A 21,919-nucleotide genomic window follows, 5' to 3' on the forward strand; every position below is an offset into this window, starting at 1 on the left:
TCTGCTTCCGGCCGCCCTGGAAAGGAGGCGGGGGAGGGGGCACCAGCCGGTCGGGAGACTGCTGCTTTGCTGGGCTCCCACCGTTAGACTCTCTTCTCCCATCCAGAGCCACAAAGACATGACCTGGCCCCTCGGTCAGGTGCCCACTGCCCCCGGATTTGAAGACTCCCGTCCTGTCCCCCACATCACTTGCGTCACTTGCTCCCAGGCTGCGTTTCCTCCACTTCCCCGCTGTTGCTCACGTGACACGATGATCAGGTGGCCTTTTGTTTTCATCCTTATGTTTTTGGACACTGTCCACATCTTCAGTTGCTCTTTTTTCTCTCTCTTTTTTTTTTAAAGTCTTTAACAAACATTTGCATTTATTGAATTAAAATGCCTTTGCAAGTTTATGGCTTTTTCCCAAACGAGGAATCCTCATGGGTGGCCTTGGACTTCACGATTGAAGGAAGCAACGTGCGTGGGCTCTCGGGCATGTTTACTCGACGTTGCTGCCAGAAGGGACCTGATTATTCCCTTTCTGGGTGTGGGCGCAGACACGGAGCTCTGCGAGCATCCCGAGCAGCGGGGGCGGGCGGGGTGAAACCGCCCCTCCTGGATCGGGTCAGCGACTTGGTTCAGTGCCGGCAATTGTCATGGTTACGGTCAGACATGTAGACTCGTAGCATGCAGTGCCTCTCAGTACTGGGGCTGGGCAACTTTCTGTCGAAGTGTCAGACTCCCTCGCTAACAATTTACGAGTTATTCGAGGGCAGAACCCTCGAACAAATTTATTATCGGGAGACATCCTTTAAGATGCAGGCCACCACTGAGGTCTGCCGGAAGCTCCTTGGGTCCCGATGTGTCATTCCCTGTGGTAACTGGCTTTGGGTTCTGCACATTCTCTGTCACCACGTTATTTACCTCTGAGCCTGAGTAATTGACGAAGGTGTAGGGTAGAGCCTGGACTGGAGGGGTAGACCCTCTTCCAAGCTCACTGGGTAGCGTGACCAGCCACCGTATGGCATGGAATTGAAGACCTTGTCAGTTTTAAGATGCACTGTTACTTTACGCACAAGGAAGAAAGATCGAATAGTGCCATTTGTACCATCACACAATGCTTCTTATTCTTTTTTAGTAGTGCTCATGGAACGAATGCCTTTAAAATGACATAGACGCAGGTTATTATCATGTAGCATTCTCATCCACCACGAGGAGGGGAACATAAGCAAAGTAAGTTGGTTAAAGTACTTCTGAAACGTCTTCACATTCAGAGACCCCTTCTTTTGAAGTCCATGGGTTTCTGTAAAGTATCATCCTCTCTGCCATCAACATGCTCTTTATGGAGCGCCCCATCCGTGTCCCTGAGGGGAGGAAGGAGAATCAATCCTGCTCCACGCCCTGAGGGGGGTGTGGTTCCATGGAGCTGTTCACTTTGGGGTAATTCAGTGAGTGACACCATTATGATTTATGCACTTCTTTAGTTTATTTTTTTAGTTACTTTGAAAAATAGAAGGGGGGGGGGTGGCCTGAGTGGCTCAGTCGGTTAAGCGTCCGACTTCAGCTCTCGTCGTGATCTCGCAGTTTGTGGGTTCGAGCCCCGCATCAGGTTCTGTGCTGACAGCTAAGAGCCTGGAGCCTGTTTCAGATTCTGTGTCTCCCTTTTTCGCTGCCCCTCCCCCGCTCATACTCTGTTTCTGTCTCAAAAGTAAATAAACTAGTAAAAAAATTTTAAAGGGGCGCCTGGGGAGCTCAGTCGGTTGGGCATCTGACTTCGGCTCAGGTCATGATCTTGTGGTTTGTGGGATTGAGCTCCGTCTCGGNAAATGTTTAAAATTTTTTAAAAATAAAATAAAAATAAAAATAGGGTCCACTCTTCTCTCCAGACAATGACAGCAGATCATGATAAGCCTGCCTAAAGGNTGCCTAATGACACAGTGTTCAGGACACGTCGGTCCCTCTCACCCTGGAGGCCGTGATGACTTTGGCAAGTACCTCACTGAAACCAAACCCCGATATACAGTTGGCACGGTGCCCCCCAGATCTACAGGCGTGAAAGAAACCAGAACGGCGCCGGGATGAGGCTGGCTCAGACCGTGACCTCCCGCTTCCCGCCCAGGTGCTCCCCCAGCTGCGCTGTCAGGACCGGCTCGCTCTGCCCTGGCTCGGCCATGTCAACGGATCCCCGGCATCTTCCGCCTTCACCTCCAGAGGTGGGGTTGACATCTGTCCTTGCCTTGCGTTCNAGGAGGCCTCCCCTGGAGAGGCTGGGAGCTGTCATCCTCCGTCAGCGGCCACACCTCAGCCTCGGTTCCCTCGCCGGCCTGGGCGCTCCGCCCCAGCAGAACCCCTCGCGGTGGGTGCGCGGCCCTGGGCCAATCCACGCTGCTTTCCCACACCTGCCGCCGGCCCCCTCCTACGTGCCGCCCCCCGGCCAGCGCTCAGGCGTGCCCCCTCTGCCCTGCGCTTCGCATGTGCGCCTGCTTCATGCCCAGGTCCACCGTCGCCGGGCTCTCTCGGGGCTGCAGCCGTGTTGCCCTGGCCGCCGCCGGCGCGTCCTGGCTCAGGAGCGGGGGCTGTGTGGGATGGACCGCCCGAGGCTCTGCTTGGAGTCCCGGATCTGGAATGTGGATCCCAGGTGCCCCTGCCCATGGGCCGCGGGTGACCCCGCCTCGTCGTCTCGCCGCCAACAGGGGTGCACCGTGTAAAGAGGGGTCTGTGAACCCCTCTTTGCACCTACGCGGGAAACAGCTTTGTTCGTTTCGGTTGGCTGGCGGAATGCGTTTTCTTTGCCTTCTGGGTTATGTTGGAAGTCCCCTGAGGTCAGGAAGGGGGTGGCCCCCCCACCCCCCGGTGTAGCCTAGCCGAAAGGCTCTGGGGCAGGGCTTGTAAACTTTATTTATTTATTTAAAGTTTTCTTTACTTATTTGAAATTTTTTTTTTTTTTTACTTATTTCTGAGAGAGATGACGGCATGAACGGGAGGATCAGAGAGAGAGGGAGGTACAGAATCTGAAGCAGGCTCCAGGCTGAGCCTGCTCAGCACAGAGCCTGACGCAGGGCTTGAACCCACAAACTGTGAGATCATGACCTGAGCCGAAGTCAGACGCTTAACCAACTGAGCCATCCAGGTGCCCCTTTCTTTACTTATTTGAGAGAGAGCTAGAGCGGGAGCGGGGGAGGGGCAGGGAGAATCCCAGGCAGGCTCCGTGCGGTCAGCGCAGAGCCCCATGCGGGGGTCGAACGCATGAACCGTGAGATCACGACCTGAGCTGAAACCAAGAATTGGATGCTCAGCCGACTGAGCCCCCCAGGCGCCCCGTAAGCTTCATGGGCTGTAAGCTCAGTGGTGACCCCACCACGTTTCCTCCTGTTAGATGTAAAAAATGGGCAGCGGTATTTTTCTGAGTCTTCCTTCATCTGCTTCCTCCCTTCACAGAGGCCAAGGGCGTTGGAGGAAGTGTGTGGCGGTGACTGGGGCTGGGTGGGTGGGGCACCTGCCTGGGCAATGCAGCCTCTGCCCTGTGAGGTTCCTGCAATGGCTCTGGCCCACAGTCCTGAGGTCACCACGCCCGGGCCGTCCCTGGGACTCGCAGGAGCCGGGCATCCAGCAAGGGTCCTAGAGGGTCTCCCGTGAGCGGCCTGTCCTGGGCGGGAGCCGGTGTGACACACTTGGCTGCAGGGATGTGATGGGGACCTGCTGCTGTCCTGGTCATCCCAAGAGTAGCTTCCGCGGCCACCCGAGATCCCGCTGCTGCCTGTGACCGAGGGAGGGAGACAGCAGGGAATGGCAGCACACGGGGCCTGTTTTGGTTATTAAATCAGAACGCTGGCATTTCAGAGAATTCAGCCGGCGTGGTTGGCCACCCGGTGCTTCCCCAAAGCCCTTTGGGCCGTCTGGTCTTTGAGGGAAAGGGACCCTCGTGGGGACACTGATTGTGCCACCTCGTCCCTGGATGGCCAGGAGCGTCTTGTCCTCACCCTCGGGGTGCATCCACACGGACGCCTGGGTTGAGCAGATTTAATCTGTGCCTTCAGAACTTGGGAGAATCCTTTAGAAATACGTGCTTCCACATCTCTGTGTCTGTTCTGGAGCCTTCTAAGTCTTTTGGAGACCTCATTATAGTCATCAGTGTTTTTCACATGTGGACTTCCTTGACCCCTTAATTTTTAAATCCGTGTCTGGAGAAAGGCTGCAGGTGACCGCGCTGAAATGAAAAGAACCGTACGACCCAGCAGGCTTCCCTTTTCTGCTTTTGCTCCAGGAAGCTCCACGAAGCTCCTTGCCCCATGTAGGTCACTGTGTCTTTGGCTCCACAGGACTGTAGGTCGCCCCCGGTCCACGCTGACCGGGTATAAATCCACGTGCGCACAGCTGCCCAAACGCAGGGACCTCTGAAAGGACGTGGGTGACATTTCTTATCTGACATGTATTTGTTCCTTTGAATGACTAGTGCCTTGCAGCCCAGGAGGCCAGAGGCTCCCTTCCTGGTTCAGAGGCAGAGGCGGTGAGCAGCCAGTCAGAAGGTGACGCGCAGACTCACGTGTCGGGAGCCCGGGGGCTCGGCCACTGGCCCTGGTGGAGTCACATGGGAGCACTTGTTGTGGCCTCACATGCGAGGGGTTCTGAGTGACAGGAAGCATGTTTTCTACAGGCCAGGGCACTGGAGGACCGGCCTGTGCAGAGGGGCTCCAGCGGCGTCCTCACCTCACCCACTGGGGTCCTTCCCTGACTCAGGGCTGCGGGGAGAGGGGCGCAGGGATGGGGCATGGAGGGTGTTGAGCTGCAGGAAGAGCCCTGGCTGTGAGATGATTATCTGTGGCAGGCGGGGTCCAGGAGGGGGGGTGTTGAAACATCTATTGAGCTGAGAGATGTGGGGGGTTCCGTGGAGCCTCGGGGGTTCACAGCAGCCCCAACAGGATGACCGCATTCAGTCTCCTGTCTCCTGTGCTCAGGCAGCTCCGGCGAGGCTCAGCCTTCCTGGAAACTGGCCATTAGCATCTCCTGTAATAGTGGAACAGGCCCAGGAAACGGTCATCTGGTAGCTGATCACCTTCACCTATTTCATAACCACGCTGGAGACCAGAAATCTCAGCCAGGGGTCTGTCTCCCCTCACTCCCGCCAAACCCTCTTGATCCTCCTGCTAGGTCACCTGGAAATAAACGCTCTCCGGTGCACCAGAGGACGCTCTTCAGCAGGGTCATCGCGTGTTTGTGAGGGTTGGGGAACAGGGGCAGCCAGGCGCAGCCAGGGAAAGCAGATTTCAGATTTCCCTTGGCGTGGATGCGCCACAAGCATGAGAATTGGAAGGGGAGACCCAGAAACGGAGATGGGGTTTGTGGGCGCCGCGGCCCCACTGCCTTATCCCCCCTTCTGTCTCCAGATTTTTCTGTAACGATGTGCTCGTGATGGAGAGAAATGGAAACCAAACGAACGCCACAAGCTGGATGGGAAGCTGGCTTCGTCAGTTTCACGGGGCTCCACGTGAAGCCCACAGCAGCCTCGAGGCTCCCCTGGCTTGTGCACAGGCCCCGGGCCCGAGGTCCCCATGCCCACTGCAGCTCAGTGTCTCGCCCATTTTGTCCCGATGCTCCTGGGCCAGAGCAAACAGCAGGCACCCTCATGGGTCTTCACGTCCCAACACCGTTCCAGCTGTCCGTGTCAGTTTCCTGCGGCCCCTTCGGCGAATCCCACAAACGCAGTGGCTCACAGCCCCACACAGGGACTGTCCCGCATGTCTGGGGGAGTCTGATGGGGCCCGTGTTGAGGTGTGGGCAGGGTGGGCTCCTTCTGGAAGCCCCGGCGGGGGGGTAATCTCTTAGTCCCTTGAGTTTTCCTGCTTCTAGGGGTGTCCGCATTCTTCAGCTCAAGGCCCCTCCTCCACCTGCAAAGGAGCGTGGACCCCTCTGACCCTCCTACCTCCCTTTTCTGGGGACCCTTGTGGTTTTCACAGGCCCCCTGGGTTAGCCAGGACCATGTACCCCCTCGCAGGGCCCCGAACTCGATCAGATCTGCCAAGACCCTTTGCCACGTAAGGTCATGTACATGTAGGATCTGGGACGAGGGCCTGGACCCTTCGGGGGACCACTGTTTCGCGTGCTACACCATTTGCAAAACTGTTTTTTATTTCATTCTTCATTGGACATGGCCATTCTCTTGTTTCGTGTTGACTTCTGTGCGATACCTTTCATTGTGGTAAACTGCAGAAAGTCCAGTACCCCGGGGTGCCCTGCCACCAGTCTGGGGACCACGGCTTCAAGGTGAAAAGCATGCTTGCTCTGCTCCTTGGGCTGTGCCTCGTGTAGGAGGGATTGGGGGTCCTCCCTTAGCTAGTCCGTCGGCTGTCGCCTCTAGTTGGGGGCGGCATTCAGCTAAGATGTGGCTCTGGAAAAGAACGTGGTGCCCAGGTCTGAAGATGCCTTCGGACCCACAGTCGGCTCCTGGCCGAGCCCTGGCCCCATTCCCAACCCCGTGCGGATGGGCAGAGGGGCACTAGCGTCCTTACCTTAGCCGGCCACACTGACCCTGCCCTTCTGTCCCAGCTCGTGCCGTCAGGCGCTTCAGGACACCCTGTGTCCACAACCACAGGGGAGGAAGGGACCCTTTTCTTGGGTTCTTCAGGCATATCTTGACAACACTTAAGAAAAAGCCCTAAAGGGCACCCAGCTGATGTTTGGCAGAGAGCTGCGTGAATTCAATAGGATGCCCCCATCTGGGGAGTGAACCGTCCCTGGGGGGTTAAATCCCGGAGCTTACGTGAGTCTGATGACCGCAGTCGGCTTAGGTGAGCCTGCTTCTCACCCAGGACGCTCGCCTTCTCTCTGGGCTCTGTTTCGCACAGAGCAGGTGGGCTTGAAAGTCAGGACTTGAGTCTTGGGGCCAAGGACTTTCCGTAAAGTCACCGGCACGTGTCAGGGGTGTGCAGCTTCCCGATCTGCACGGGCTCTCTGCAACCCTTAGGCGATGCACGGCAGGGTTTCTCTGGGCGCTGCTTTCTGGGAGGCGCCAGCAGCTGACGTTCAGGTTGTGGCTGGAGAGAAGGCACGATGTCACAGAAGCTCAGGCAGTGGCTGGGAGGGACCTTTGACCTCTGGTCCTAGAACAAGAGGTCCTGCTCTGCCCCCCCCAGGTGACCTCGCTCAGCCATGCACCTGCCGCCCCCAGGTGACCTCGCTCAGCCATGCACCTGCCGCCCCCAGCCCCAGACTTCTGTCTCTGAAGTGTGGGTGAAAGCACAGTACTGCCCGGCAGCGTGGTAAAGTGGGTCCAGAACAACGCTTTTACATATTTTTGTGCCTTGGAAAGTGTCGTCTGTTCCGATGACGTTGGCCTCGAGGTCCTGTGTTGGCTGTGTCAGCGCTGTCACCACAGGGCGCCTGGTCCCCCACCCCCCCACGGGCCAGGAGTATGAGAGCGCCTGACCAGGAGACCCGCCGCGTGTTATCTTGTTCACCTTGACTACCCCTGACGAGGCTGGGAGGAGAGCTCACCTTCACGGGTTCCAGACATAGGCACCCGTACTGATCTCAGGGACTTTCCCAGGGGCGCCTGGCGGCTCAGTCGGTGGAGCGTGCAGCTCTTTAATCTCAGGGTTGTGGGTTCGGGCCCTGTGTTGGGTGTAGAGAGTGCTTAAATATACAATCTTTAAAAAATGAATGTGGGGCGCCTGGGGGGCCCCAGGAGCTGGGTGTCCGACTCAGCTCAGGTCGTGATCTCATAGCTCATCAGTGCGAGCCCCGCTCTGCGCTGCCAGCTCAGGCCTGGAGCTGCTTCAGATCCTGTGTCCTCTCTCTGCCCCTCCCCTGCTTGCGCACGCTCTCTCTCTCTCTCTCAAAAATAAATAAACACTAAAAGAATATTTTAAAAACACAAATGACCTTCCTGGCGTGAGTCTGAGTGGAGCTGGATCCCAAGGCGTGAAGCTGGCCTTCTCCATTTGTGGCCAACGTCAGGCACAGTCCTCAAACCAGACGCCTTCGCTGGAGGCTGGGGCTTCTGGGAGGTTCTGTGCGGAGACACAGCTGGCCTCGTGCGTCCCAGCTCCCTGGGGTGCAGAGTGGACCTGCCCTGCCTCGCGCACGGCCCCTCACTTAACCCAGAGTGAAACAGATGAGTCACAGTTCTGAGTTTGGGGGCCAGTTGGGGTTTCGACCTTACCCTTGGTGCGGATCTAAACCCCGCCAAGTGCATGTGGCCACGCGTCAGACTTTGGGGAAGGCAGCTTGATAGCTCCCATCATCAGCCTTAGTGCCGTGCAAAGCTCTGACCCAGCAACCCCACGTCCAGAAATGTGCCCCCAGGGCAGCACCAGAGGCTGCAGGGGGACAGCCTGGTGGCCCAGAGCCCGTGTCCTGTGGACGGATGGCGGGTGCTGTCCTAGCTTTGTGCCTGGGAGTGCGTCTGCAAGGCTTGGTTTACTGACGTTGTGACATGAGGGGCTGGATGGACGTGACCATGAGCCTGTTAGGGACTCTGAGCGAGCTCTTTCCTTTGGAAAGGCTTTGTTCTTTCCTTCTCTTTTTCTGAGAAGAGCAGCGCGTCTGACTGTTCATGGGGACACCAAAAGAAAGTGAGTTGCCTCAGGCGGATGGCACGGGGCAGAGTTATGGAAAGTTCCGGATCCTCCCCCAGGGAGCCTCATCCAATTGCTCAAAGTGCAGCTGCTGCACAAGCCCTGACTCGGGTTTGGGGGAAATCAGAGTTTGAGCAAAGCCCGTGGGGACGCGGCTGAGCAGCCACAGGAAGGCAATCTCCTTCCGAGTTCCTCCCGCAGCTGGGGCCGCGGTGGCAGGAAAGGCTGGGGTGCAGGGGGCACGTGGGGAGGGGAGGAGGTCAGAGAGNAACTCCCACCACATTTGTTGAACGAGCAGGTTGGGTGGTTAAGGCCTTTGGATTATAGGTGGACTTCGAATTTTATTTATTTACTTTTTAACGTTTTTTAAGCTTATTAATTCTTTATATTTGAGAGAGAGACAGACAGTGCATGCGAGCGGGGAAGGGACAGAGAGAGCTAGAAAGAGAACCCCAAGCAGGCTCTGTGCTGTCAGCGTCGAGCCTGACGTGGGGCTCCATCCCACGAACTAGGAGATCGTGACCTGAGCCGAAATCAAGAGTCGGATGCTTAACCAACTCGCCCCCCCGCCCCGGCACCCCCGAATTAGTATTTTAGCCTCAGTTGATTGGTGGAAACTGTGCTGCAAGGCCCGGGAAACGAGGGTAAGACTACGATTGCAGGAAGCTGCGTCCTGCCTCAGGGCGACAGAGGAGCGTTTTTCACACACACGCTCTATAGTTGCAAAGATCTGACATGATTTAAAACCCCAAGTGTCAGAGTCTGGGGCCCTGAAGTGGGTTCGGGAGCCCCCAAAGGGATTGGGGCACAGCCCACCAATGTGTTTCCTCTGGCCCACGACACATTCTGAAATACATTGGAATTAGCTGCCAGGGCTGAGGAATTGGAGGATTTCACATAGTGCGTTTCAGCAGTTCTTCGGAAAGCTCTTTGGATCTGGTGCCGCTGGGCCCGCGCTCCTGAGTGTGGCACCTGGCGGCTCTGAGCGGGGACAGTGAACTTGGCTCCCAAGGGGCCCACCTCCTCTGTGTTCTCCGGCCAGCCCAACACAGCTGGTCATGCGAGGTGTGGGATCCTGTGTGTTCAGAGTGACCGTCACCTTGTCCTGCATGGAGGCTCATGATCACGTGTCCTTCCTAAAGGAGGGGGCGGGGGTGCTCCCAAGCCCCTCACCCCCAACGGCTGCTTCGCGCTGGTATCTGAACCCCGCGAACAGACTCAGCAGCCCTGCCTTCTCTCCCGTGAGAGGACAGACCCCCGAGCTGAGGGGCCCGGGGGCCAGCAGTGTACAGTGGCAGTGTCTGTGTGCCCTCACGCATCCAGGACTGGGTCCCCCGCCACTTCTCCCTCCCCTCGGTGCCTCTCCCCGTCACGGTGTCCTTCCTTCCTGAGCCCACAGAGGAGGCTGCTGGGAAAGGATGACTCACACACTCCCAGAATTTCGAGCTAGGGAGACGCTGGGAGAGCGGCTCGCTAGCCCCAGGCTGGACCAGAAATAGCCGTGATAATTCGATGTGATCTTGAGGCCGTGATGCTGGGTGCTCTGCTGGGTAAATAGGGGCAGCCCATCCGACCGCCTAAAACTGTCACAACGTACAGAAATTTGTTTCCCTTTCCCTCGGAATGTTTACTTGTTTACAAACAGCACCGTTATGATCAAGAACGACATCAAAAGGGAAAGTGATCTCAGGGCCAGGGCTGTAATAGACTTCTGGCCTCTTCCAGCTGGTTTTTGTACAATGCTTTGTTGTCATATAAGAAAATTATAGTTCGTGCCCTACGTATTCCCAGCAGCCAGACCAAAGGACAGCGTGCCAGGGGCTCAGTAAATATTCATTGGTGGCAGATTGTTTTGTTTAGGTGGCTGTAAAGTGAACATCTTTCACTCATGTTCTCATTGTTTCTAACTGCATCCGTTCACTGATTGCATCAAATTGTTAGAATGTATTTGCCATTTTCCTGTAATTTACATTCTACTTGCCCCCCCCTCCCCCATTTATCAGGATTAGAAATACTTTTGTTGCTGGGGCACCTGGGTGGCTCAGTCAGTTAAGTCTCTGACTTCAGCTCGGGTCATGATCTCACGGTACATGTGTGGTTATTAGGGTTGGCTGAAGAATTGTCTGACCATTTAGTCATCCCATTTCTTCTTCGTGCCTCACCTATTTGACTCGTTGGGATATCTATTCGAATACAGTGTTTTCGGTTGGATTTGGGTGAATTTATGATACAGATATTACTGACCCAGTTCTACCAGCATACTGCCTGCACACATTTTCCCAGTGTGTGATTTCCCCCTTTTTAATATCCAGTGTGTTGATACAGGTGTGGTTTTCTGTACTTTGGAGAATCGGAGAAGGTGATGGCCAGAAGGGCATTAGAATTCCAGCCTGACTGGGGCCCCGGGGTGGCTCAGTTGGTTAAGCGTCTTGCCTCTTGATCTCAGCTCTGGTCTTGGTCCCAGGGTCGTGCGTTTGAGCCCCGTTTTGGGCTCCATGCTGGACATGAAGCCTACTTAAAAAAAGAAAAAAAGAACGCAAGCTAGACCACAGTGTCTCAGACGGGCAGGCCCTGGCCCAGAGCGCAGAGGCCATGGGGACCCCTCCTCAGTCTCTGGCTCTCTGAGTGGCAGCGCCATCTCCCGAACCCCTAAAATCGCCACAGTCCTCTCCTGGCCCAGAAAGTTCCTTTAAGTGGAGATATATGCTTCTCTCTTTTGGACCAGGGCAGCCTCCGCAGGACTCTACCAAAGGTGTGTCGTTGCTGCACCAAAGGTGTGTCGTTGCTGCTCCGACAACGAGGAGCCCGCGTTCCGTCTTTCTGACTCAGGGCGTTTAAAAATATGCCGGCTGGGGAATGTGGAGGAACTCATGATCGATCTGTGAACATTAAGCTCTTAACAGGCAGCAAATGCAGTTCCGATATCGAATTACGCTCAGAAGATGCATTAGTGCCACCGTATTGGTGGCCACCTGTCGGCTGGACATTTGAGGTCTGCAGAGAAGGTCATGTCCAGTCTGGAGGTTGCTCTTGCCTGGAGGAGCTGGTGACTCGGGAGGGCTCTGGCCTCGTGCTTAGCTGTCTGCCACTCCTCAACGGGGAGGGAGGGTCGCAGGACTGGCGGGTGACTCCCGAGCTGACCGTCAGGAGACCCCGTTGAGGCACAAAGATTCCAACCCCAGCTCTGACCCTCTGGGCTCTCTGAGTACATTCCTGGGGGGCTACATCCACCCCTTCGCAGGTGCTTGGCTCACAGCGCCTTATCGAGACTGCACTAGATGCTCAATTGTTATGCAAGTGCTCCAGAGGCCTCTTGCTTCAGAGGGATAAACAGAAATACTAATATCTACCCGTTAAGCAAACAGAATTATAAATGGGTATAAGTAAAATACCGGAGGGGAGCAGAGGAATCACCAAGTAGTTTTGAAGAGGAGTGGAGTGAGCTGCTTGGCAGAGGTGGTGCTGTGTCAGCCCCCCAGGGCAGTGGGGGGCATCCGGGCAGGGAGAGGCAGGGAGCGGGAAGGGGGAGCAGCGGAAGGAACGGGCACCGCAAGACGACAGCCGTCACCTAGCCAGCTGTGCGCAGGGAGAGGGCGGGAAGGGGCACGTGGGTCTTGGCAGCACATGACACTCAGAAGCTATCGGAGGGTTTGTGAGTGACATGAAATGGGACAGCCGTCTGGCAGCCTGGGGAGGCTCTGGGTCTTGAGCGGGAGAATCCTCAGAAAGGGGCCCAGGAGGGAAGAGATGCCAGCCCAACAGTGAGGGCCCTGCGTGCTCAGCAGAGGCGGCTTTTCCCGCCGTGCCGGGTGACACCGTCTCCCGTGGCCACTGACACTAATGGCGGTGAGCAGGCAGATGAGTCCCTGGTGATTTTCTGATTCTAGCCCGGGGTCGGCCTTTTTATTTACTGGCACCAGTCACGTGGGCCAGAGCAGGGAGGGGGCCGGCAGGGCCGGCGCCTCTGAAGTCTGTTTGCTTAGTTTGGAGAAGTCGGGATCGTTGGTATTTATTTGTTCACGTATTAAACAGATAGTTACTGAGTGCCTCCACGTGCCAGGGCTTTAACAGTAAAGGAGACGGTGGGACCACGATGTCCGTGTAGCGACGGCCCGGACAGTGGAAGTTTGGAGCCCGCTCCCTTTACAGGGAGCCTGTATCGCGTCTGGATCCCCAGAGCTGCGGTCCCCTTGGCGGGCAGTGGCGATGACGCTCCGTGCCTTCCGTTCCAGATGCCTTAGCGGCCCCGGCGGCGCCTGTGCCTGGCCTCCCGCTCCCGCTGACACACCTGGGAACGCGGCCCTGCGGCCTCGCGCCCGGAAGCCCCGACAAACCATGGAGGCCCCGGAGGTGCCCGTGGGCGCGCTGATCGACCTGGGGAGCCAGCCGCCCGCGTCCCCACCCCGGCAGGCGCTGCCTCCGCAGCTGCAGGATGGGGACAGCTCGCAGGGCGACGCGGCTTCGGAGAGCGAGACCACCGAGTCCGCCGACAGCGAGAACGACATGGGCGAGTCGCCCTCACACCCGTCCTGGGACCAGTACCGCCGCTCCTCCTCCAACGAGTCCTTCTCCTCCAACCAGAGCACCGAGTCGGCCAAGGACGAGGAGACGCTGGAGCTCCGGGAGTTCATGCGCAGCTACGTGGACAAGATCTTCTCCGGAGGGTGAGCCCCGCCCCCGGGGGCGGGACGCGGCTCTGCGGGGGCGGGGCTTCCGCGCCCAAACCTGCTAGGGGCGGGGCCACTGGGGGTCACAGCCCCACCCCCGGGGGCGGGACGCGGCTCTGCGGGGGCGGGGCTTCCGCGCCCAAACCTGCTAGGGGCGGGGCCACTGGGGGTCACAGCCCCACCCCCGGGGGCGGGACGCGGCTCTGCGGGGGCGGGGCTTCTGCCCCCTCACCAACCAGGGCTAGGGCCACTTGGAGGGGTCTCAGCCCCACCTTCGGCCGCAGGTAGAGCCCTGCGGGGAATTTTCACCACTTCTCCCCTCGCGCCCTCGCCGAAGCTCTGGCCATCCGTCCGGGGACACACTCACGTCCTCGCTGCTCCTTGCCCCTTTTTCTTTCTGATTTATTCATTTTTTAGAAAGAGAAAAAGAGACCACAAGTTGGGGAGGGGGACAGAGGGAGAGAGATTCCCAAGCAAGCTCCATGCTGTCCGCACAGAGCCGGACGCAGGGCTCGAACTCACAAACTGCAAGGTCATGACCTGACTCCAAGTCGGAAGGTCAACTAACTGAGCCCCCAGGCGCCCCTTGCTCCTCTCTTTTGCCTTTCCTCTGCAGCGCCTGAGGGGTAAATAGGAGCCCTGGCAATTAGAACACACGGAGCAGAGGTGGGGTTAGGATCGGACCCGAAGAGGGGGGGTGTGTGGGCGGGCCCACGCTTGTTCCTATCTCCACGTGGGGGCGGGGCACCAACCCAAAGCCCTGGGTTTCCCAGGTCAAGGGTGGCTGGGCGGCCTTGCCACTTACCTGCCCTGTGTGGACCCGCAGGGCATCAGCATCCTGGGAGCCAGCTGGAGATGCAGAGTCTCCCGCCGGGCCTGACCCACCGAGTCTGAATCTGTGTTTTAACAAAACCTCACTTCAGCGTGAGGGGCTGAGGACCTGATCGGATAATTTTCTGGTTTTAGTAACGCAATACGAACTTGCCTGTCGACGCAGTGCAGAGGCCTTATTTTCCACCCTGATGTAGGTTCCTTGTTTGTAATCTGGCAAGGTGGACGCCTGCCTTTGCCTGGGGCGTCTCCATTTCCTTTGCAGTTGGAAGAGGGAAGACGGGGGTGTGTGTGTGGGGGGGCAGTTGCCTGGGAGGAACCCATGGTGGCTCAGTCGGTTAAACATCCGACTTCTGCTCAGGTCATGAACTCGTAGCTGGAGGGGTTTGAGCCGGGGTCCGGCCCTGTGCTGACAGCTCGGAGCCTGCTTTGGATTCTGTGTCTCCCTCTCTCCCTAAACCTACCCTTCTCATGCTCTGTCTCTCCCTCTCCTTCAAAAATAAACATTAAAAAATTGTTTTAATAAATAATAATAAAACATTAAAAAAGAAAAAAGAAAAGGGAAGAGCTGAGTGATAATCCAAATATTGGACTATCGCAACATGCATTCGTGTTTCATTTTGAATGTGTTTCGGGAGAGCAGTGGATGTGGCCCTTCCTAATTTTGTTTCACTGACACGGGAATTAGTCAGCTTCCTCTGAGCACAGCCAGTTAACGAAAGGGTGAGAAAGCCCAGAAGCCAGCTAATCTGTCGGGAAGGCCAATCTATATTTGCCGCCGCCCGTCAGCAATATGGAGCACGGACAGCTGAGCCACACGCATCTTCGAGAGCCTTCCAGAAATCACTGCAAACTGGCTGGCACGCTCTCCTGTTTCATCTGGTGTTGGTATTTGGGGATAACTGAGAGCAAGATGTTTTCTACAAAACCTTAAATAAATGAAAAATTGCATGAGCTAATTTATCGTCAGCCTTCTGCTCCTTTATTTTGCCTTTAAATGTGGGGTAGAGTATTGGCTTTCCACGGAGAGTGATCAGAAGTGGTTTGAGGTCAGAGGAGGATTCTGTTCACCCCCCCCCCAGAGGTCCCCCGGTCTCCGTCCCTCATACACAGAGCCAGGGTCGTCAGAGAGGCGACAGGCTGGATTTTCAGTAACTGACCGTGCCCCCCGATCAGGCCAGTGTGTCCTGCTGAGGCCGAGGAAGTTAGGTATTTGTGAGTTCGCTGCGGCTCTGCGCTGACTTCAGCGCCCGTGAGTGGGACGGCAGCGGAGCTAGAGAAGCGGGTCCTCAGAGGGTCGTGCTACCCCTGCCAGGCTCCCGTGTCATTGGAGGCAGGACCGAGGGGAGGGAACGCGGGTGTTGGAGCCCGGAAGTCTGGATGGAGCTGCCCTTCGCCGCTCTCCCGCTGTGTGTNGCTGTGGCTGTGTGTGTCCCAGAGGACTGAGAGTTGCTTTTCCTCCTCTGTTCCTTTCAGGGAGGACTTGGACCGGGAGGAGAAAGCCAAGTTCGGAGAGTACTGCAGCAGCGAGAACGGAAAAGGCCGGGAGTGGTTTGCCCGATACGTGAGCGCCCAGGTGAGGCGGCGGTGGCCGGCGCTGGGGACGCGGGACGCTCTTGCCAGCGCGGCCTCACCCACTCTGGAGAGGACAGTCAAGGGGAGTAACCCAGCAGAAAAGCAAGGAAAGCTTACGTAAAGGTGTTCTGGAAAGGCCTAGTTAGGACAGCGGGAAGCGGGAAGGGACTCATTCGGGTGCCCGGCTAGAAAGAAATGTGAGCAAAAGAAATGTGTGACTTTACAGACAAGTTCGTTTAGTTTACAATTTATTTTTTTATTTTTATTTTTTAAATATTTTTTTTTTTATTTCTAGGAGAGAGAGAGAAAGAGAGAGACAGCGTTAGCAGGGGAGGGTCAGAGAGAGGGAGACACAGACTCTGAAACAGGCTCCAGGCTCTGAGCTGGCCGTCAGCACAGAGCCCGACGCGGGGCTCGAACCCACGAACCGCGAGATCATGACCTAAGCGAAAGTCGGACGCTTAACCAACTAAGCCACCCAGGCGCCCCTACAATTTATTTTTTTAATGTTTTTTATAGTTTTTTTATTTTTGAGACAAAGACAGAGCATGAGCAGGGGAGAGGCAGAGAGAGGGAGACATGGAATCCGAAGCAGGCTCCAGGCTCTGAGCTGCCAGCACAGAGCCCGACGCGGGGCTTGAACCCATAAACCACAAGATCACCACCTGAGCTGAAGTCAGACGCCTAACCAACTGAGCCCCCCAGGCACCCCGTTTTGTTTTATTTTAGAGAGAGGACAAGTGAGTGGAGGAGAGGGGTAGCAGGACAGAGAGGGAATCTTTTTTTTTTTTAATTTTTAAATGTTTATTTTTGAGAGAGAGACAGTGTGAGCAGGGGAGGGTCAGAGAGAGAGGGAGATACAGAATCTGAAACAGGTTCCAGGCTCTGAGCTGTCAGCACAGCCCGATGTGGGGCTCGAACCCACGAACTGTGAGATCATGACCTGAGCTGAAGTCGGACGCTTAACCGACTGAGACACCCAGGTGCCCGCAGAGAGGGAATCTTAAGCAGGCTCCATGGTCAGCATGGTCAGCATCATGACCTGAGCCAAAATCAAGAGTCGGACACTCAACCAACTGAGCCACCAGGTGCCCCAGGACAAGTTTTTTTGTTTTTTTTGTTTTTAAACTTTATTTATTTTTGAGAGAGAGACAGACAGAGCATGAGCAGCAGAGGAGCAGAGAGAGAGGGAGACAGAGAATCCGAAGCAGGCTCCAGGCTCTGAGCTGTCAGCACAGAGCCTGACACGGGGCTTGAACCCATGAACTGTGAGATCATGACCTGCGCTGTAGTCAGACGCTTAACCGACTGAACCACCCAGGGGCCCCAAGTTAGTGTTTTAAGAGCAAGCATGTGGACTGTGTCCGTGCATAATTTTACTCATAACTCACAATATTCAGTTTTTACAAAGATAATATATTCAAGACAGTGACAGCCATGTGAAGTCAGAAAATAATTAATTTTGGTAAATAGCTACTAGGTTCTTTTTTTCTGAAAAGTAGATTAAACTCTTAGCTTTTAAAGTATATTTTTAATGTTTATTTTTGAGAGAGAGAGAGAGAGAGCATGAACGAGGGAGGGGCAGAGAGAGAGGGAGACACAGAATCTGAAACAGGCTCCAGGCTCTGAGCTGTCAGCACAGAGCCCGGCACGGGGCTCGAACCCACGAACCGTGAGATCATGACCTGAGCCGAGGTCAGACACCCAACCGACCGAGCCACCCAGGCGCTCCAGCTTTCCAAGTCTTTTTATCACAATTTGTTTTTTCAAAGAAAAATTAGAAAATGCAAATCAGCAAAAATAGAGAAACAACCCCCAAGTCTACAATCCAGAAATGGCCGAGTCGGGGCGTTTGGTCCCTCCAAACCGCTCTGTGTTGCGTTCCTACATTTAACCTTTTTGAGGAGACACGGAAACATTGGCCCGGACCCTGCCAGGAGACAGTCGTGTGCCTGGGCCCGCACTCTGCTCGGGGGTCCCTGTCTCTGTCGCGCAGGGGAGGCTGCTGCGGTCCGGGGCTCGCGGCCCGGCGCCCCCTGCGCACCCCCTGACATGTCTGGCCCGTTCCTGGACAGCGCTGCAATTCCAAGTGCGTGTCAGAGGCGACCTTCTACCGCCTGGTGCAGTCGTTCGCCGTGGTCCTGTTCGAGTAAGTCATGCTGCTGCTCAAAGCCTTGTCCCACAGGCGTGTCCACTCNCATCCACTGAGAGGCAAGGCCCCACCAGCCTCTTGCGGGAGGGAGTTAGGGTCCTCCCTCCCCCTCCCCCAGGGCCCCCAGGCCAGGCTGGGATGACACGCACTTGACCCTGCGCTCCTGCCGCAGAGCTGTGGCGTGTTCTCGATTTCCTGCCGTGAGGCACTTCCAACGAGATAACCGCCCACTTAATGACAGGATGGATGACTGCAGCCTGGCCTGCGCACTAATTAGGCCCTGATGGAGCCTTTTGTCACAGGCGGCACGGTAGTCACTGTCGGGGGTGTGCGGCGGGGGAAGGCAGGCTGCCTGAGTCACAGGCTCTCCACGCTTACCGGGCCCCGGGGCTCTAGGGCCGCCAGACCCACGTCATCCATCCTGGACCTGCGTCAGAGCAGCGCCGGGCCCCCCAGCATGAAATGGAGGGGATGCGGCTCTGCCCTGGGGAAGCGGAATGGCTGCTTTCCCGATGCAGGGGAGGGGGGGGGGCGGGCAGCGCGCTGTGGGAGGGAGAGGACGCCTCTGCGGCAGGAGCACAGGGTCAAGTGCGTGTCATCCCAGCCTGTCCTGGGGGCCCTGGTGCGGGAGGGAGGAGGACCCTAACTCCCGCCCGCAAGAGGCTGGTGCGGCCTTGCCTCTCAGTGGATGCCGGGGTTTTCGAGCCCCGATCTGACAGTCATTTGTGCCCCCACTTCCCCTCGTTCTGTCATCAGGGCCTCCAAGCAGGTCCCGGCCCCGTACCTTGTCCCCATGTCCCCTTTGTCCTTCCAGCCCTGAACCCCCCCTTTTCTTTTCCTCCCCCTCCTTCTCCCAGCAGAAAGGTAGCTGCACTTGCGAGCCCTAACCCCCTGCATCTGGATGTCCCCTCACCGCTTTCCCTTCCCCCACGAGCGTGCAGCATGGCTGGAGGGGGGACACGGTACAGGGGAGGATCCCCGTGTTTCCCGCGCTTGCTCAGGATGTCCCAGGTTGAAGACAGGCTCCCGGGTTGGGGGTTGGAATTCTGGGGCTCAGAGCCAGCAAGCATTTGGGGGACAAGAAAGCATGGCAGAGGGAGAAGGTTCCAAGCAGGCCCAGCTGTCTCGTGTACAACATGCTCACGGGCACTGAGAACACACAGCCTCCAAACAGTCACATCGATAGGAATTCTCACGAATCTGTATTTCACAGCGACTCCACCTGTCCCACTTGGCAGCAGAAGCACTTCATTCTCCATTTCCTTTGAATTTTCCCTTAAATAAAATCAGCGGGGAGGAAGAAATTCCATTCAAATTCCAACCCAACCGAAACACAGAATCTCCCCGTTTCCGTATAAGCATCTATATTTTTGTGTGGTTGGGAAAAAAGAAAGGACACTTGTCATGTTTTTAAAATATTTACTAGTTTTTAACATTTACGGATGTTTTTCATTTTTAGTTTCTGAGTGGCTTTCGTTTTTACTTTTGTTTATAGTCTCATGATTTTATTGGCACTTTGGTGACATTTATATTATTTTTATATTAAAAGATAACTGGCCCTGACCCCACTGTCTAGATAAATTCCATCAACTTTTCTTTCTTTCTTTTTTCTTTTTCTTAAGTAATACTTGTCCAGGATTAGAAACTAAACAGGAAAGAAAAGCGCAGAAGAACAGGGCAGAGAGGCACAGCGCCTAAAATGGAAAGGAGCTCCCCTTTATAGCTCCTCCCCCTGACAGTAACCGTGTGAATAACCTGCACCCCGGACACTGTGTCTCTTTCCAAGAAAGTCACTGCACCCACATGTAGCTCTGCATTTGTGACGGCTCCATGGTGTTCTGATGTCTGAATGGTACCAGAATTTCTTTGACGCACGCCCCGCGGAGGGTAGATTATCCCTCTCCCTTGCCTGCCCTGGCTCCCAGTGCTGGTGGACATTCTTTGGCACCTGCCCCTGTCACAGTGCACATTCCTAGCGGCAGACAGGGCCTCTGTTTGAAGATTCCCCCCGCCCCCTTTTTTGTTTGTGAGTTGTAGCTCTGCGTAGCTCGTAATCCTTAACATAGTAAGTACAACACACTAATTATAATCCTTTACATCTGGAGAACGTTTTTGCGCGTAGGAAGGTTCTTGTACATCAAATTTGATTTTTCAGCAAGTGACACAGGGCTGGGAGGTAATTCATATTCCCAGCGGTTCTCAAAGTGCTGCCCCGGGGCCCAGGAGCCTCAGAACGTCTCCTTCATGAGGCAGTTTGTCAGAAATGCACGTTCTGAGGCCAACTGCCCCAGACCCACTGAACCAGACTCTGGGGGTGAGCCCAGCTACCCACATCTTAACCGCCCTCACGGTGATTCTGATGGAACTCAAGCCCGAAAACCACCGACGGAGGGGACCCTCTAACTCACTGCTGATTCCTGAGAAGTAGCGGCTGGGGGGCTGCGTGGCCTGGGACTGGTGGTTTGGGCCTGAGACCCGAGGCCCGACTTCCAGCCCCGGCGCTGCTCCTGTGCATGGGATGAAGCCCCCTGAGCCTTTCCTGTTCCACCTTGAAAGAGAGGGAGGCCAGGCCGCTGGAGAGGCGGAGAGCGCCTTCCTGCCCAGGGTCACAGCAGCCCCTGCGTGCCTGTGGGTAACTCACCGAACCGGGGGTTATTTTTGTTGCCTCTCTGTAGCATCTGGGGAGTGACGCATTCACGTGGACACGCTTACAGAACGTTCAGGTCTTGTTTCATGAACTTGGGGGAGAAAACGGGGCACAACGATTCTTTACTCAGTCGACCTGGCTTCACATTTCAGGTGTCATCAGATGGACGACTTCGGGCCTGCCAAGAACCTCATGACCATGTGCTTCACCTACTACCACATCGGTAAGGCCCAGGGACGCGGTGGCCGTGGGGACAAATACAGAAACCCCAGACTTGTCAACCTGTAACGTGACAGCAAGTGAGGATTTCTTCCCAATTGAGGGCAAAGTTGTGAGGCTTCCAGAAAACAACAGAACCTGATGTCAGGGCAGGATGAGTGAGGTTCCTGAATCAGGAGAAGACAAGGTCCGTATCGCCCCCTACAGGTCAATGGCTCTCCTCTTGGTTAAGGCGCCCCCTACAGGCAAGAGGTCTACCCAAGGACAAGCCTCCCCCTACTGGCAAAAGGGTCTACCCCACATCAAGGCGCCCCCTACAAGTCAATGGGTCTCCCCCAGGTGAAGGCACCCCCTACTGGTCAGTAGGTCCCCTGCAGGTCAAGGTGCCCCCTACAGGCCAAAGAGTCTCCCTTGGGTCAAGGCGCCCCCTTCAGGTCAAGGCATGCCTACAGATCAAGACCCTACCTCAATCAAGGATACTATCCCTTCCAGGGGTATCTTTATTCCGAGATCTGACAGCTCTTCTGGCTCATTGCACTGGAACTTTCTGATAATTGGAGCTTGAGGGCTCCCTGTGTGAAGTTCCTCGGGCGTGACAGAGGGACTCGTTCAGGCCACCACAGGCAGAAGGCCACTAGGGGCCCATGTGTGGACTAGATCTGGCTCGGGCGGCACTAAGCCCGGCCTCCCTCCCCGCGTCCCCCCGGACACACAGGGTTGCTCTTGTGCCGTAACCCCGCGTCCTTTGCAGCGTGGCTTTGCGCACTCTCGGCTCCCAGCTGCCCATCCTTTCCGTGCCTCACGTCTGCTGGCGGTAGCTGGTCAGGCGGCCTTAGCTCAGGGCCAGGCAGGCACTGGGCAGGCCCTTCATCCATGGGACCCCGTCGTCCAAACTGTGCCCCGCCCTCCTCAGAGAACAGTGGACATTGCTCCTCTGAGTCACATCTGTGCACAGAGCAGCTTATGTTAGTAGGGGACACTCAGTGCCTTGGCCCGACCCATTGACCTGTAGGGGGCGCCTCGACCTGCAGGAGACCCTTTGCTGCAGGCGGCCTTGGCCTGCTTACCATCCTCTCCCGGGAAGCCGCTCTCCTCATTCAGGCCTTCGAGCTTCTTCAGGGCTGGGTCCTCACCTGTTTCCTTCAGTCCCCGCGCACCTGGCTGCCTTCTCGTACACAGTAGGTGCCTAGCGGCACCCTAGCAGGCCTCACCCTCCGCCTCCCCGGGCGTCTGGGGGCCCTTGCTCGTCGCAGCCGCTGCCACTGAGCAGCTGCTG

General features: G+C 56.2%; 1 protein-coding gene across 1 annotated transcript in view; it reads left to right on the plus strand.

Annotated features, from left to right (window-relative positions):
• KIAA0513 (KIAA0513 ortholog) overlaps nucleotides 1-21,919 on the plus strand; it is a 58,395-nt gene that overhangs the window by 24,570 nt on the left and 11,906 nt on the right. Inside the window, exons 2-6 of the mRNA XM_077754084.1 lie at nucleotides 12,785-13,216; nucleotides 15,527-15,626; nucleotides 17,701-17,774; nucleotides 20,577-20,665; nucleotides 21,914-21,919. The exon at nucleotides 21,914-21,919 is cut by the window's right edge and continues 211 nt beyond it. Coding sequence (XP_077610210.1) covers nucleotides 12,888-13,216; nucleotides 15,527-15,626; nucleotides 17,701-17,774; nucleotides 20,577-20,665; nucleotides 21,914-21,919 — 598 coding nt within the window. The 5' untranslated portion in view covers nucleotides 12,785-12,887. The remainder of the gene's footprint in view (nucleotides 1-12,784; nucleotides 13,217-15,526; nucleotides 15,627-17,700; nucleotides 17,775-20,576; nucleotides 20,666-21,913) is intronic.

Source organism: Crocuta crocuta, unplaced genomic scaffold (assembly GCF_008692635.1).
Source record: "Crocuta crocuta isolate KB4526 unplaced genomic scaffold, BGI_CrCroc_1.0 scaffold61, whole genome shotgun sequence".
Classification (NCBI taxonomy): Eukaryota; Metazoa; Chordata; class Mammalia; order Carnivora; family Hyaenidae; genus Crocuta; species Crocuta crocuta.